At 41.4% G+C, this 16617-nt stretch overlaps 1 protein-coding gene across 4 annotated transcripts in view; it reads left to right on the top strand.

The window, feature by feature from the left end:
* The window catches only part of CHD1L (chromodomain helicase DNA binding protein 1 like), a 177487-nt gene that overhangs the window by 127232 nt on the left and 33638 nt on the right, over window positions 1-16617 (top strand). For 3 of the 4 annotated variants that reach the window (XM_078451517.2, XM_060621792.3, XM_060621793.2), the window contains exons 2-7: window positions 3906-4018; window positions 8356-8462; window positions 9010-9124; window positions 9727-9758; window positions 12670-12751; window positions 15713-15875. In XM_078451517.2, the coding sequence (XP_078307643.1) occupies window positions 3995-4018; window positions 8356-8462; window positions 9010-9124; window positions 9727-9758; window positions 12670-12751; window positions 15713-15875 (523 nt within the window). In that variant the 5' untranslated portion in view covers window positions 3906-3994. Of the gene's footprint in view, window positions 1-3905; window positions 4019-8355; window positions 8463-9009; window positions 9125-9726; window positions 9759-12669; window positions 12752-12946; window positions 12978-15712; window positions 15876-16617 lie in introns of all 4 variants that reach the window. The other variant, XM_060621795.3, reaches the window with a different exon arrangement.

Below are 16617 nucleotides of genomic sequence, written 5' to 3'. Positions count from 1 at the left end.
AGGGGCTTAGAGAGGGAGACACAGAATCTAAAGCAGGCCCCAGGCTCAGAGCTGTCAGCACAGAGCCTGATGCGGTGCTCGAATTCACAAACCATGAGATCATGACCTGAGCTGATCGGATGCTTAACCCACTGAGCCACCCAGGCACCCCTCTGTGTGTTGGTTTCTATGTGTATGATGAAACAAACACCTCTCCCAGTCTTGAAGGGTTGGTTTTGTGTAGGTGATAAAGTAGGTAATAAAACTGACTTTCAACCCTGTTAAGCTCTTGGTTATCTCTTAGATCTTTGTGATTACCCAAGCAGCCTATTTTATTTTTAATAGTTCCCATTAGTGGAGGGTGTGCCAAGACCAGTCAGTTTCCCAAAGGTGAGGATCTTAGCATTTAGATTCAGGCTGATCGGAAGCCAGACCCTTACAGCTTTTAATGTTTATTTATTTTTGAGACAGAGAGAGACAGAGCATGAACAGGGGAGGGGCAGAGAGAGAGGGAGACACAGAATCTGAAACAGGCTCCAGGCTCTGAGCCGTCAGCACACAGCCCAATAAGGGGCTCGAACTCACGGACCGCGAGATCACGACCTGAGCCGAAGTCGGACGCTTAACCGACTGAGCCACCCAGGCGCCCCGATTACAGCTTTTGTCACTGGTCAGCAGTGACAAAATTGGGGTTCCAGACAAGTGTATAAGCACCTTTCTGGGAGACACTGGCAAGCTGTGGCAAGAAGGCAGAGTGAGAGTGCAAAGCTGGCACCCTCTGGCCTACGTTCCCTGAGAACACCTCCGTAGCCTCTAGATCGTGAGAAAGCTGAAGCCTGCCTTAAGGCTGACGTTCCCGGACAGGTGTTTCAGTCTGGAGTCTGTTTGGTTCTCTGGGGGTGGCAGCATGCTGAGAACCATCTCTCTGGTTGTTACAGACCTGTGGGACCCAGGAACGCAGGCCCCCCTAGCCACCAGAGCCAGGCAGTCACGGGTATCAATCACAAAAACCAGGGCACCAGATGTAACAAGCAGGCACCGGACATGGAAAAGCTCCCCTGCAGAGATTCTGGCACTCTGGAGTGTGGCAGAGGGACAGTGTGAAGATGGTGCCCTCCCTCCAAGGTCTCAGGAAAGGCTTATAATTAGCTCTTAGATGTGTGTTTAATTAGAAGCTAATAAGCCTCATTTATAGAAAGATTGAGCTCTTGGGTCTCTTGGCTCTTGCTGTGCCCTGGGGGTGGTAGCTGTTTAAGAACTCTTTCTTCATTTGTTAACATCCTGTAAAGCCATGACTATAAGCCCTGCTGGTCACCAGAGCTAGGCAGTGTAGAGGTGTGCCCTGGCAGCAGCTGCAAAACTCAGGGCTCACCAGGGAAGGGTATAATCTCCTTTCTGGAAGATACTGGTGAATTGGAATGAGGCTGAGGGAAAGTACAAAGATGGCGTCCACCATCTTCCATTCCCGGAGAGTACCTCCGTAGGCCCCTGTATGTGTACCAAACCAGAAGTTTGCCATTCAGGCCAAAGCTCATGGACAAGCAAATAGGCCTCTTTCTCAGAAAGACTGGGGGTGTGTTTTGTCTGCTATTTGTTCAGTGCCCTGGGTGTGGTAGTCTGCCAAGAACAGAATTTCCCAATTGCTACTGTCCCATGGGACCCAGCAACACAAGCCCTCCTCACCTCCAGAGGCAGCAATCAAGGAGCATCCCCTGGGTAGCATTTATAGAAACCAGGGCACCAGAGGTTAAAAACTAGGGCATCAGGGGCGCCTGGGTGGCTCAGTTGGCTGAGCATCCGACTTCGGCTCAGGTCATGATCTCACAGTTTGTGAGTTCGAGCCCCGCGTCAGGCTCCGGGCTGACAGCTCGGAGCCTGGAGCCTGTTTCGGATTTCGGATTCTGTGTCTCCCTCTCTCTCTGCCCCTCCCCTGCTCATGCTCTGTCTCTCTCTCTCTGTCAAAAATAAATAAAAAAATTAAAAAAAACCCAAAAAACAAAAAACAAAAACTAGGGCATCAAGTGTTTGTAGAAGCTCCCATCTGGGAGATACCGGTGTTCTGGAGCACACAGAGGGATAGTGTGAAGATGGCACCCACTGAAGAAAGAAAAAAAGGGGCGGTGGGAGGAGAAAAGGAAAAAGGGAAATGAAAAGAGAAAAAGAGATGGCATAGCAAGGCAGAGAGAGCGCAAGAAGATGGCGCCACCGGCTTCTACCCCTGGAGAGTGCCCAGCAGGCCCCAGCCCCCACACCAGTGCTTTACAGTTTGGAAGGGAGTCTTTTTCACATAAAGTGAAAGCACTTTTCAGAGGGTTACTTCTGTGTAGGTGAGTCTGTGTGTGGGTCCTTTTAGAGTTGTTCCTCAGTTTACCACAACCCTATGGATTTTGCGGATGCCAGCCCCATTGGTTTTCAAAGCCACATATTTTGGGTGCTTGTCTCTCAGGTGCTGGTATTGAGAGTTGGGTGCCCACTGTGGGCACTCCTTGGCCCTCTCCCGATTGTGGGTCCAGTCTTGGGGTGGGGTTTATGGTGAGATTGTGTCTCAGTTTTTCCTGCCCTCTGCAGTGTGGTTTCCCTCTCTTGCCCAAGGTGGAGAGGTCACTGCCAGTTTTTAAGTTTTTTTCAGAGGAAATGGTTCCATATATGGCTGTAGATTTGGTGTATCCATGGGAGGAAGTGAGTTCAGGATCTTCCTACGTTGCTGTATTTTTAAAACTTTTATTTTATTTTATTTTATTTTATTTTATTTTATTTTATTTTATTTTTTTATCTTATTTTATCTTGTCTCTAATTTTGTTTATTTTTAATTTGAGTATAGTTGACATGCAATGTTACGTTAGTTTCAGGTGTACGACATAGCAATTCAGCATCTATATGTTATGCTATGCTCACCACAAATGTAGCTACTGTCTGTTACCACTTAATGCTATTAAAATATCATTGACTGTATTCCTATATTGTCTACAGCTGGAAGCCTGTATCTCCCACTCCCCTTCACCCATTTTGCCCATCCCTTCACCACCACCCCCACATTGCCATCTTGAACTGGAACCTCAGCTGAATTTGCTAGCCTACAAATGGGGATAATACCTAGTGCATGACATTGTGGTAGATATTAAATGAGACAGTTTATGTAAAGTGTTCACTGCTCTTCCTGGTATTTAGGAAGTGCTTAATAAAAATAGCTTGTTCATTTTTTTTTAATGTTCTACAATTATTATATACCATCTACTTTATTTTTAAAGGTTATTAGTTCAAACCAGAAATTTATGTTCTTGTTAATAGTATGTTTGGGGTCTTCCCTTTCCCCTAGATATGGTTATTGTCTGAAATTGGATTTCTTTTTTCTTAAAGGAGAGAGAAATGTGGCTCCATGTGCATTTCAGATATCTTCTGCTGTCCTTGTGCACTGTTAAACATTCTCTATGCAACATCATTTCGGTTCTTAAGTGCTCCTCCTCTGTTGAAACAAAATTTAATCCTGTCCTGTCTTGAGTTTTCCCTTTAGCACAGATAGCAAATTTAAATGGTTGCAATTAAGCAGACAGACACATGTACCCTCCATGTGTTGTTGTTTGTAGTTATGTTGCATTAGTAATGCCTCTTTCCTAGAATGGACACTGGCATGAGAGCTAGGCACCATACAGGCCAGCTCCCAGGTTGACTTCCTCATCTGTCAAGTGCATCCTGTGACACTGACAGGCTGTTTAGGTCTTCAAATGTAACAGTGACTGAGTCTGCTCAAAAAGCCATTTGGGGGGGAAAAAAAGTCATTTGGAAGTCAGCAAATGTTTACATTTCTATGACTTCCGAGCAAAGGATATAGCTATGGTGTTGTTTAGTTGAAGTCTTTAGGAGATAGCTTAGCTTGTGAGTGTGCTGAAATGTCTGCTCTTCAGACTTGCTGTATTTTTTATTTCTAGGGATTCATCTACGTCCTTATCAACTGGAGGGGGTCAACTGGCTAGCCCAGTGCTTCCATTGTCAGAATGGCTGCATCCTGGGAGATGAGATGGGCCTGGGTAAGACCTGCCAGGTATGTTACTGTGAGTGACCAGTTTTCATCTCCACTAAGATACCTCCTCACATCTCATTATTTTTAGCTGCTAGCTACTAGTAAGTGTTTTTATATTAGGAGGTGAAATGCCTGAACCTTTGTTAAGAGATCATGTCCTTGGTATTGACTTTTCTCGTTACGAGGATGGTTTTGAACTGTCACTAAGCTTATTTAACCTTGACATTGGATTGCAATTAATGGGCAAAGTTTTTCTCTATGTAAATCAAATATACCTGTCCCAGGGATCAAATTGACTCGGCCCTCCTTTGTAGTAAATACTTCTGTCTAGTTAACGGGATTACTTCTAATATTTCTCTCTTTTCCTTAACGGGTGGTAGAGCTACTTCTCATTTCTGTGCCATGCTAGGGAAGTTCAGAGGAAGTATCGTGTCTTCCAGAATGCCTGGGCCATCTAGTGGTAGGACCTAGTTTAGAGACCTGGAGAACGAGATGTGGCCTCCTTGTGCATTGATAAGCAGACGGTGTTGAGATCAATTATTCTGGTAGGGTGATCACCAGCACAGCCCTGTGTTGACAGATGTCAGTGGTAGGGTTGAATTGATTGAAAGTTCAGATACGGACATCCCTTCGGTTAGTCACACAAGGTTTACTCATCTATAGAATACCAAAGAAAGTCAGAGTGCAGTCAGGATATACAGCAGAGGCCACTTGATCAGAAACTATGGAAGTGTAAGTTTCCCCATACCAAAAAGGTTTTTGCCAGTAAACACACAGAATGAGTGAAGGTCTCATTGTCCTTTTAGAAGCTCAACTGGCCCCTGCAAGCCTGACCCTCCATACATAAACAGTCCAGTTGGAGCAGTTCGGCACATAGCCCTGCACATTGTGTGTGACTGTGTGTGGGAGACTACTTTATCTAAGCCAGGTGTAGCTCATTGATCTTGGGGCTCTTCAGAATACAAAATGACCTGTGAGTATGGTACCCTCAAGGACGTCATTTGTCACTCTCAGGTTTCTCAGGCAAATAAATTGGGTTCTGGTGCATTCCTGAACTGAGAGCTGTAGAACTAGAACAAAGGTAAGTTTTCTGGATGTCTCTGGGAGCCAGTCTTCTGAAGAGACAGTTGGGTCGTGGGGCGTCTGGGTGGAATAGTCAGTTAGGCGGCAGACTTTGGCTCAGGTCATGATCTCATGGTCTGTGGGTTCAAGCCCCACGTTGGGCTCTGTGCTGGCATCTCAGCCTGGAGCCTGCTTCTGATTCTGTGTTTCCCTCTCTTTCTGCCCCTTCCCTGCTTGCTCTCTGTCTCTCTCTCTCTCAAATAATAAACATTAAAAAAAAATTAAAAAAAAAAGAGAGACACTTGGGTCGTGTACAGAGCCTCCCCACCTGCAGTCTCCTTTGCTTCCCGCATCGAACCCCCTGACTTCATTCAGAGCCAGCAAATTCCACTTGTCCTTTGCCTTTCTCCAGAGTGTTCATATAGCTCTACTTGAAGTGCCCTAAAAACATTCTGTCATCTTGCTAAAATTTTGTTTAGAATTTTCACATTTGTGTTCATGAAGGATATTTGTCTCTAGTTTCCTTTTCTTATAATGTCTTTGGTTTTAGCGTTGTGGTAAAAAAGATGGGCTCATAGAATGAACTGAGAAATATTCTATCCTCTTGAGTTTTCTAAAAGAATTTGTGTAGAATTGGTATTGTTTCTTCTTTAAATGTTTGGTAGAATTCACTAATGAATCCAAATTTTGTAGATATATCTGGTTTATGGTAACAAAGGATAAGTTTTCTCTCAATGGTAACCTCCGTGAAAGCTGAACAGAATGATTTTCTTCTAGTAAGTACTTAATTTGGTGATTGCTCTGGCACAGTCTGGGCTGCGAAGCAATGGATAGTTAAAAAAAGGAAATGATTTCCATTGTAAAATTAGTGTAATCTCAGTTAAAAAGTAATTGCCACCCTCTAACCACAACACTCTAACCATAACCGTGGGCAGCAAGGTATCTGAAATGGCTGACATTATAGTGAGCATATCATTTGTTTGCTTGTTTGTTTTAAGTAGGCTCCACGCTGGTCATGGAGCCCAGTGCAGGGCCTGAAGTCATGACCCTGAGATCAAGACCTGAGCTGAGATCAAGAGTCTGACACTTAACTGACTGAGCCACCCAGCAGCCCCTATAGTTTGTATTTTATTAATCTAACATTGTCATTGTAGTTACCCATTTGATTATATTCTTCACAGTCACTTTCTGCTGGCTACATAATACTTCATCAAGAGAATTCATAATTTACTTAAATATTCTGCAGACGAGGAATGACCAGTTCCCCTCCTTTTGTGCTACTTAAATTAACTTTACTGTGAACATCCTTGGGCATATAACCTTTTCAGGATTTTGGATTGTATCTTTAGGATAGATTTTCACAGAAATGGTTCAGCATTTGGGAATGGGCTCCTTAAACATTTTGCTTTATAAAAGCAAAAATGTATTTTCTCTGTATATCACAGCAGACATTTATTTATTTATTTATTTATTTATTATTTTTTTAATAAACTTTTTTTTAATTTTATTTTTTATTTTTTAAAATTTACATCCAGGGGCGCCTGGGTGGCGCAGTCGGTTAAGCGTCCGACTTCAGCCAGGTCACGATCTCGCCGTCCGTGAGTTCGAGCCCCGCGTCAGGCTCTGGGCTGATGGCTCGGAGCCTGGAGCCTGTTTCCGATTCTGTGTCTCCCTCTCTCTCTGCCCCTCCCCCGTTCATGCTCTGTCTCTCTCTGTCCCAAAAATAAATAAAAAATGTTGAAAAAAAAAAAAAATTAAAATTTACATCCAAATTAGCATATAGTGCAACAATGATTTCAGGAGTGGATTCCTTAGTGTCCCTTACCCATTCAGCCCATCCCCTCTCCCACAACCCCTCCAGTAACCCTCAGTTTGTTCTCCATATTCATGAGTCTCTTATGTTTTGTCCCCCTCCCTGTTTTTATACTATTTTTGCTTCCCTTCCCTTATGTTCATCTGTTTTGTATCTTAAAGTCCTCATATGAGTGAAGTCCTATGATCTTTGTCTTTCTCTGACTAATTTCACTTAACATAATACCCTCCACATAGTTGCAAATGGCAAGATTTCATTCTTTTTGATTGCCGAGTAATACTCAATTGTATATATATACCACATCTTCTTTATCCATTCATCCATCGATGGACATTTGGGCTCTTTCCATACTTTGGCTATTGTTAGTGCTGCTGTGTCCCTTCGAAACAGCACACCTGTATCCCATGGATTAATGCCTAGTAGTGCAATTGCTGGGTTGTAGGGTAGTTCTATTTTTAGTTTTTTGAGGAACCTCCATACCGTTTTCCAGAGTGGCTGCACCAGCTTGCATTCCCATAAAAGTTTTTTTAAAAATATTTATTTATTTTTGAGAGAGAACGAGAGAGACAGAGTGCAAGTTGGGGAGGGCCAGAGAGAGAGGGAGACACAGAATTTGAAGCAGGCTCCAGGCTTTGAGCTGTCAGCACAGAGACCAACCCAGGGCTCAAACCCATGAACCTTGAGATCATGACCTGAGCCGAAGTTGGATGCTTAACTGACTAAGCCACCCAGGTGCCCCTATAGTAACCTTTTAAAGAAACTTTTAAAGGCTGTGTGTACAGCCTTATCCTAAAATGTGCCTATTTGGCTTTACAAAGATTTTTGTTTTTTAAGCCTACTTAAGCTTATGAATTATTTATTGTTTGTTTTCCTCAGTAGAAATACGTTCCAAGAGAACTAGGAGTTTTGTCTGTTTGGTTCAGTGTTATATTCCAGAACTTAAAACAGTGCTAGCAAATAGAAGGTGCTCTATAAATGCACATGGAAGGAAGGCAAACATTAGGGAAAGGAGGGAGGGAGTTAGGAAGGAAGGCATCCTCCCTCAGGAGAGTGTGGCAAGCAGCGGAGGCCACCTCGTGGTAGGTCATCTTTAGTCACATCTTGGAAGTCCTTGCCTTAGGTTTTTGGAGTGTTCTTGATCTTGTGCATTATTTGTATTTTTTCATTTATTTCTGTTTGTCTTTCCTGATTTTTTCCCTTTGCATTGCAGGGTTAATTACATAAATACTGAGCTTCATTGCTTGTTAACTATTGATGTAATTGAGTACCATGAATTTCTTTGGCAATTATATTTATGCTTTAAAGGATTTCACTCTAGGATTGGATGACTCTCCCATTGTGTGGAAGATTGTACATTATTGTTTTGTACACCAAGTCTTCTGTAAGAGTTTGTGTTCCCTACAAGGTTGTGGGAACTTTGTGGTTGTTTCTCACAGAAAAGTAATAAATGTTATAAAAATTGCCTTCTTTTTGTGTATTCCAGACTATTGCTCTCTTCATTTACTTGGCAGGAAGATTAAATGACGAAGGACCATTTCTGATTCTTTGCCCCTTGTCTGTTTTGAGCAACTGGACAGAAGAGATGGAGAGGTACAGAGTAGATGTAGCTGAAATTTTGTTTTTTACATTGAGTATGATTTTTTTTTTCTGGTGATAGTGAAATGTGATAAAGCAACATATTGTCCTAAGCAGTGATTTTATTTCTTCCAGAATACTCTGACCTGAGCAATAAAGGTAGAGACAGAATCTGATGGGGGGAGGATTAAGTGGGTGTTATTGTTACTCAGTAACAACACAGAACTGGTACTCAGTAAATTTTGCTGAACTAAAGGAGAAACTATCTTTTTCACAGTGACATAGGAAGTAACCAACATGGAAAAAAATAGTTTTTTCTTTAGAATTAGCACAAGGTCTTTGTAGATGTTCATCTGATCCTTCCATCTGTTCACACAGAAACTTACCTATAGGTTTACCTGTTACCATAGATAAGATTTCAGAGTTCAGGACTCTTTCTGGTTGCAGGACATCTTGAAGTCTGCATGTCAGTAATCCTTCCATGAAATGTAATTTTCTAGATATGCACACCCTTCCCTTTGGCTGTACATTGGTGTTCATCTACCTCTTTTCTTGGATCCAGATTTGCTCCAGGGCTTTCCTGTGTAACATACGCAGGTGACAAGGAGGAGAGAGCCCACCTACAGCAAGACCTGAAACAAGAGTCACGTTTTCATGTGCTGCTAACTACCTATGAGGTTTGAATTTATTTCTATCAAGAACTCTTAACCTTGGGACCGTAGAAGTTGGAGAATCTACTGGAATTAGGTTTAATTTTTTGGAGAGCATGCATTTTTCTGGGAGAGAAGTCTACTTTCATTAGATTGTCAGAGAGGGATTGTGACCAAAGGAAGTGAAGGACTACTGTGTTCCAAATTCGCTGAATGTCTCTTCTTTCCTGGTGCGGCAAGAGCAAAGGTGCCCCAGTGAAGGGGGTGGCATTTGAGCTGCCTGTTGGCCAGTGAATAGGAGGAAGGAGGAGGCAGGCAGGGGAGAGGGTTTTGTGGGCTGAGGGGTTGCCTGTTACTGCAGGACGAGAGTAGAGGGTACTCAGTTCCAGTCTCATTTCAAGTTTTTAGTCTTAAAGTGAAGGCAAGACCTTCCACTTACTCCTGCCTAGGTTTTGTTTTTTTCAAGATAGTGCTACTTAGAAGTTATGCTCACAACTTTTTTTTACTTAGTGAATGATTAAGACTTAACTCTCCTAAAGTATAAGATTTAGCTAACAAGAAACTAGTTTATTAATATCAGTTGTGTTAATACTAGCCTTTATAATGTGTCTTTTTCCTTAATTTTTCAGATTTGCTTGAAAGATTCATCATTTCTAAAATCGTGAGTATGTTGCGGTACTTCAGAAACTGTTGAATATATCATGAGAGTCACGTCTTTCCTTTACGTTTTAGTACTTTATCTTTCATGTCATGTCTGGCACATCTTCCTGGTATGTCTTCCGTGAGTCTTACTTACAGATTGGTGTGGCAGAGAGTAGTCCTGCAGTCTAGCCCTTACTCATTAGCTGTGTGTCCCTGGGTTACTTAACCTTAGTGAACCTCAGCTTCTTTGTTGGTAAAAGGAGGATAATCTCTACTTTGGATGGCTGTTGTGAGGATTAAATAAGGTGTCTGTGATGGGTGGTTAATAAATACTAGATTCTTTACTTTGCAGACTGCGCAGATACCTTTCAGGACTGCTATTTAGAGATTTTACTGCAATATAGGAGGTGAATTATTTGAGCCTTTTCCTGGAAGTATCTTAAAGTAGCAGTCAGTGCTATGAAATTAACTTTTTAGGAAGGGAGTTTTAAATATACTTTTAATTAGTTAGCTTTCAGGCTTTCACATCAGCTCATGATGCATAGGAAGCTTAGATTTAATTCTTCCATACCACCTAATACCATGGGTGATATGTTGCGGTATAGGGTTGAGACTACAGTTACAATGTAAATTCAACACTAGCTAGACTTTAGGTACATAAGAAAAGGTACGTTGACAGGGTTTCATTCTCCAAAGCATGTGTAGTTTTGATGTGGTTAGGTGGGGAGAAACTTCTGTTTTCAAAGTGCTTCAATATTTTAAATGTTCTCATCTAGCTTCTGAGTTGGATTTCTGTTTTCATCTTATTTTGAGATACTGAAGGCCCAGTCATAGATTTCATGACTTCCAACCCATAAGTTTCCTTTAAGTAAGCGTGTTATCTTACTCTTCTTAAGAAGAAAATAGGCTTGAGGTGCCTGAGTGGCTTAGTCGGTTGAGCGTCAACTCTTGATTTCAGCTCAGGTCATGATCTCAAAGTTCGTGATTTTGAGCTTCGCATTGGACTCTATGCTGACGGTGCAGAGTCTGCTTGGGATTCTCTCTCTCTCCCCTCCTCTCTCTCTCCTTCCCCTGCACGCTCTCTCTCTAAATAAATAAATAAACTTTTTTTTTTTTTTTAAAGAAGAAAATAGGCTTCCCTCTCTTTTTCTTTTTTCTATAATTAGTATCTAATGTAATATTTGTTGAAGATCTCTTCTCTGGAAAGACACTGTTTGGGAGTTACCAGCAGTGCCAGGAAAGTAAACTGTAGAGCTCCCTAAGAAGACATAGACTCCAGTAGAGGGAGAGGCACTATACAGATATTCATAGTACAAGGCAGGATGTGGGAAGTCTCAAAAGGCGAGAAAATTGGGACATAAATGGTTTTTTTTTTTTTTTTTTTTTTAAGTTCATTCATTTTTGAGAGAGAGACAGAGTGTGAGCAGGGGAGGGGCAGAGAGAGAAGGGAGACACAGAATCTGAAGCAGGCTCCAGGCTCTAAGCTGTCAGCACAGAGCCCGACATGGGGTTTGAACTCATGAACTGAGATCATGACCTGAGCTGAAGTCAGACACTTAATCAACTGAACCACCAAGGCACCCTGTTACATATATGTTTTTGATTACTTAAAGTATCCTAGGTGACCTTCACGAAAACCCTAGTAGGCAAGTATAGATCTTCTAAATGAAGAAAGCAAGGTAACTCAGCTGAGGCCACATTGCTAATAATGGCAAAGAGACATCCAAATGTACCACTTGGTGTTGTGGAGACTTTTTCTTTTAATTTTTTTTTTTTTTAATGTTTATTTTTGAGAGAGAGAGCGTGAGTGGAGAAGGGGCAAAGAGAAAGAGGGAGACACAGAAACCGAAGCAGGCTCCAGCCTTTGAGCTGTGAGCACAGAGCCCAATGCAGGACTCAAACCCACGATCCATGATACCATGATCTGAGCCGAAGTCCGATGCTTAACTGACTGAGCCACCCAGGCGCCCCTCTTTAAAAAATTTTATTTATTTTGAGACAGAGCGAGTGCGGGAGGGATAGAGAGAGAGAATCAGAAGTAGGCTCTGTGTGCTGTCAGCATGCAGCCTAATATTGAGTTCAGTTTCATGAACCACAAGATCATGACCTGAGCTGAAATCAGGAATCCAACACTAAACCGACTGGGCCACTTAGGTGCCCCATGTGGAGACTTTTGAAGAGCATCTCAAAAAAAATAAACATCTTGGGGTGCCTGGGTGGCTCAGTCAGTTAATCCTCTGACTCTTGATTTTGGCTCAGGTCTTGAGAAATTGTTGTTATAATTTACTATGCTACAAAATGTGCTTTGGAAGTAGCCACCAAAGACCTCCATACTAGTGTATCCAACAGATGTATCTTCCTGGACGTCTGTAACTTTTGATCTTATTCACTGCTTCCCCATTTTTTTAAATTACGCTTTTTAAGCTACTGTGACACCAATTTCTCATAATTTTTCTTCTGGGTTTAAATCTCAGCTCCACTGCATTCTAGCTTTATGACCTTGACCTAGTTACCTAATCTTTCTGAGCTTTAGTCTCCTTGTTGGTAAAATGAGCACAATAATGTCTACTCACCATATTCTTTTGGATTAAATAATAGACATAAAGCTCCAAGCACAGTGTCTGGCACATAGTCGGTGGTCATAAATGTTTCCTTTTGCTTTCTGTCTCCAGCTCCTTCTTTTCTGCCTTTATGCACAGGTCTTTCCTGTCTTGGGAAAAAAATTCCCTTAAATTTACTGCCTTATCCAGATGTTGTCTCATGTACATGGCAGGCTTTCAGATAAGAAAGAAACTTGAGTGTGTTTCTAATAGAATGGGCTTAATATTAGTCTTGCCAACAATAGTTATTTTTATGGTAAGACTTTTTGGCTATAAGATATATGTTGGAGTTTTTACACAAAACTGAAAGCTTGGATTTTTCTCTCACAGCTTCCCTTGGAGTGTTCTTGTTGTGGATGAAGCTCACAGGTTGAAAAACCAAAGCTCCTTGCTGCATAAGACACTTTCAGAGGTAAACTCACAGGATAGTCTTAGTTTTTGTATAATCTCCTTTTGAAAAATACTATTTTAGGCTTGTGTAGAGTTAGTTAAGTTGAAACATTTTTTTTTTCAGTCCCGATTTCTATAGGGCTAAATAAACATTTCGTGAGTGACAGAGGTAGTACTTATATGGCCTCACTGCTCCTTCCTCTCATCTTTTACACAGGAAATAACGTGTACTGAAATCTGGTTATCAGGTAATAAGATGCTATCCCAGTAAAATACACTGTAGTTTTAGAAATGTTTCAGCTCTCTTTTGATCTTCTTCAAAGGGGTAGTTCTTTAAAAATAATCTTATTATAACTCTTCTGTCTGCAATAGCAGTTATATCTGACATATTGTACCCTTCCCCCCATTTACCATCTTAAAAAATTTGACAGTTCACATGGAGTCATAAAGAGACCATTGCATGCCATTGACTATTAGCTGCAGTCTCTCTTGTCTTTGTCATACTTTTGAGTGTGACACCCTTGATCTCCTTCCCTTCTCTTGATCTTTGCCATCATTCTGGCACAGTGAGAAATGAGAAATGTCAGTGTAGCCCTAACCTTGCCCTCTTTTCTGAGGAGCCAGTGGAACAGCTTGTGAGTAAGAAGTGCCTTTCTGTTTGCTGACCTCATAAAGGCTTATTCATGAGACCGCATGTGTGAATTCCTGTGACCATCACTGAAGTTTGGTCCCTGTCCTATAACCAATCAGATAATAAGATTAGAGGTGACTTAGAGGAAAGTCTTAGGTCTGAATTCTGTATTTAATGGCTAAACGTTGGAGTTTTTGATATTTTGATGAAGATATGGTCACTGTTATTGGTCCAGTCTCAGAGATTGCTATCCCCTGGTGGGGCTGACTCTGCTCTGTGTTTGCCTTCATTTTGGGACTCTAAACAGTATCTTTTTCCCAAAGGATTGTCATATTCTGGCACCTTACTCTATAAGACACTGCGTCATAAACTACCATGCCAGTTTACTAAAATATAATGGGAGAGGAGAAGCGGGTGTAGTAAAGGAACCCCAGGTTTGGAGTGAGGAAACTAAGTTCTATTGCTGGCCCCAGAGCCTTTCCTTGTTCATAAGGAAACTAAGGCTCAGGGATTATGTGAGGAAATTTTGTGTGTCATCTAAGCATTCCTTTTTAGGTGAGGTTTGAATCGCAGACAACTTGTTGGTTGGAGAGAAATGCATTTATTGATAGGGCTGAGAGGTGGGCTAATACTGTTTTCAGCTTGTTTGTGAAAGTTGGAAGCAGTTTGTATTGAAACATAGGGAGTTGGTTCTACAATTTATGCTACGCCTCGTTTACGTTTACAAAGTACATTCACAAAGTAAGTACGGTACCTCGACAGTGTAAGGCTGCTGTGGAAGATTATGTAGAAAAGTTTATAAAATACTGTATACAACGAGATCAGCTCTGGATTTTTTTCACCCAGTGACAAAATAGACACTACTTTGAATAAGTACGTGAACTCATGTGACAGTCTAAGTTGACTGTAGTGACCGGGAGCCCTCATCTTCTTCGGTCACCCCAGCTCTTTGCTTGGTGAACACATATTATAAAAATTTGAGTTGGTTATTGGAAGCATTTATTTCTGACCAGTTCCCATACTTGAAGTACTATGAAAACATTGTCCTACAAGCAGAGCAGGCATGAGTGGATGGACATTGATTAGACAATTTAAAAAGAAAAAAAATAAAAGAGATTGCAAAAAAAAAAAATAGTAATGACATTCTCAAATCAGTTTTAATTGCATTTCATTTGTTACCTTACTACAAAGCTGTATCATCTTATGACCCTTTCCCAAACCTAAATACAGAAACACAAGAATAAAAATAAAAGCCATTAGGGGCGCCTGGGTGGCTCAGTCGGTTGGGTGTGCTTATAGCTCAGAGCCTGGAGCCTGCTTCAGATTCTGTGTCTCCCTCTCTCTCTGCCCCTCCCCTGCTCATGTTCGGTCTCTATCTCAAAAATAAATTAAAAAACATTAAAAAATAAATAAAAGCCATTAATAATTTACTCCCCTGCATGCATTAACATTTGACATATCTGCTTCCATATCCTTTGCTGTGCATATGAACACGTAAACATATAAGTATGCATATTGTTATTCTAGAAATCAAAATATACTGTATTTTTGTATTTAATAAGTATGTCTATATACATAAGGGTATATATGTACATATACACACACTGTATTTCATTTTTTTAAATGAAATATATAAGATATGGCTTTCCAGTTTTGCTTCATTATTTAACTCAAATGGTATAAGTTCTTATAAATGTCAATTTAGAGCTTGTCTTTTGCTTAACCTAGTATCTGTTACTGTTTTTCCTAGCCTTTTATTTCATTATTCTCTTACTCTTGGTGTTCTCATCACCTGCTCAAAATTTAAAGACTTTCTTTCATTTATGCTGTATGAGGCTCAGAAACATCCAGAAGTCTTGATGTTTTGGATGTGATACACTAACATTTTACAAAAGGACATTCTTTTAGTCTAGATCTTTTTGCTTCCTGCTTGTAGTGGTGGGCCTGATGCTATAGCTTTTTCAAACTCTTGAGTATATACCATGTGCTTCTGAAGTCTCAATAGACTCACCATGTGGGTAGTAACATACTGCTTAAATTCTCACAAAGATTGAACAATAATAATCATATTGAATATTCATGTAGTACTTCAGAGTTCACATAGTGATTTTACTCACCTCCTTGTAACAGTTTCTCCTTCCCAGGATTATTATCCCCTTCTTACAGTTGAAACTGAAGAAGTATTATTCCTACCATCAAACAGCTGGCATACAACTTGAACCTGAGTCCTCTGATTTCATGTCTTTATTGTCAGCCCATTAAATCATGCCTCTCTCTGTAAAGGTTTTCATGGGTAACTCAGTCTTGCTTTCCGAGGTTATGGATTTTTAATTTTTATTTTATGTATTTGAGTTCTCAGTAGTCTTCAGTCTCCTGTTGACCGGAACTCCCATCCAGAATAGCCTCCAAGAGCTCTACTCCCTCCTCAGTTTTGTGGAGCCTGATGTCTTTCCCAAGGAGCAGGTGGGAGATTTTGTTCAGCGTTACCAGGATATCGAGAAAGAGTCCGAGTCAGGCAAGTTCCCTTCCTACAAATCATGCCAAGAGGTCTGGGCCCAGAAACTGGGCTGGTGCATAATAGACACTGGTTATAGATAGAAAAGAAAGAGAATTGATAACCAGACGACACCTTCTAGGAAGAATGAGCCACCCAAAACTAAGGTGGTGCTAGATCCCCTCATGTCATTCCCAGTTGTCTGCTATTCATGATTCTTATTTGTTTGTTACATGATTCTACAGCAGGGCTTCATGGGTCATTTTTGGAAGAAATGGAAAGTGTCTGCTGGTTTGCAGACTTTTTTTCCCCCTCACCTGTCATTTCTATAATTTTGTAATCTGTTAACTTTCTATGCTATTTCCCGAGGCAGAAAAGTATATGGGGTGCCAGAGTCCCGAACTACTCTTCAGCATTCCACAGCACTGGTGTTTCTGTTCGCTGTGCACCAAAATCAGAAGTCTGGGATGGATGGATGGTGGGAGTGAAGCAGGAAGCATCCTCGTTTGTACAGCTGCCAGTTGCGGTCTTCCTCTTGCACCCTTGCCCCTCTGCCTCGTAGAATTCTCTGTCCCTGTAGTATTATCCCGGGACGAGTGTTCAACACCAATGCTAGGCAGGCCTGCCAGTGGGTATGCATGTCCTGGGTGAGTAGGAGTTGGAAGGGCTTCTCACATCTTGCCCATCCTGCAAGCCTGCTCTCATTGCCCCCATGTTTAGGGTCCAGATAAAACACACGACAGCCCGTCAAATATTACATGGG

This window comes from Panthera onca, chromosome C1, assembly GCF_046562875.1.
Source record: "Panthera onca isolate mPanOnc1 chromosome C1, mPanOnc1 haplotype 2, whole genome shotgun sequence".
Lineage (NCBI taxonomy): Eukaryota > Metazoa > Chordata > Mammalia > Carnivora > Felidae > Panthera > Panthera onca.
Note: the sequence above shows the minus strand (reverse complement) of the source record. Positions and strands in the feature narration are given on the sequence as shown.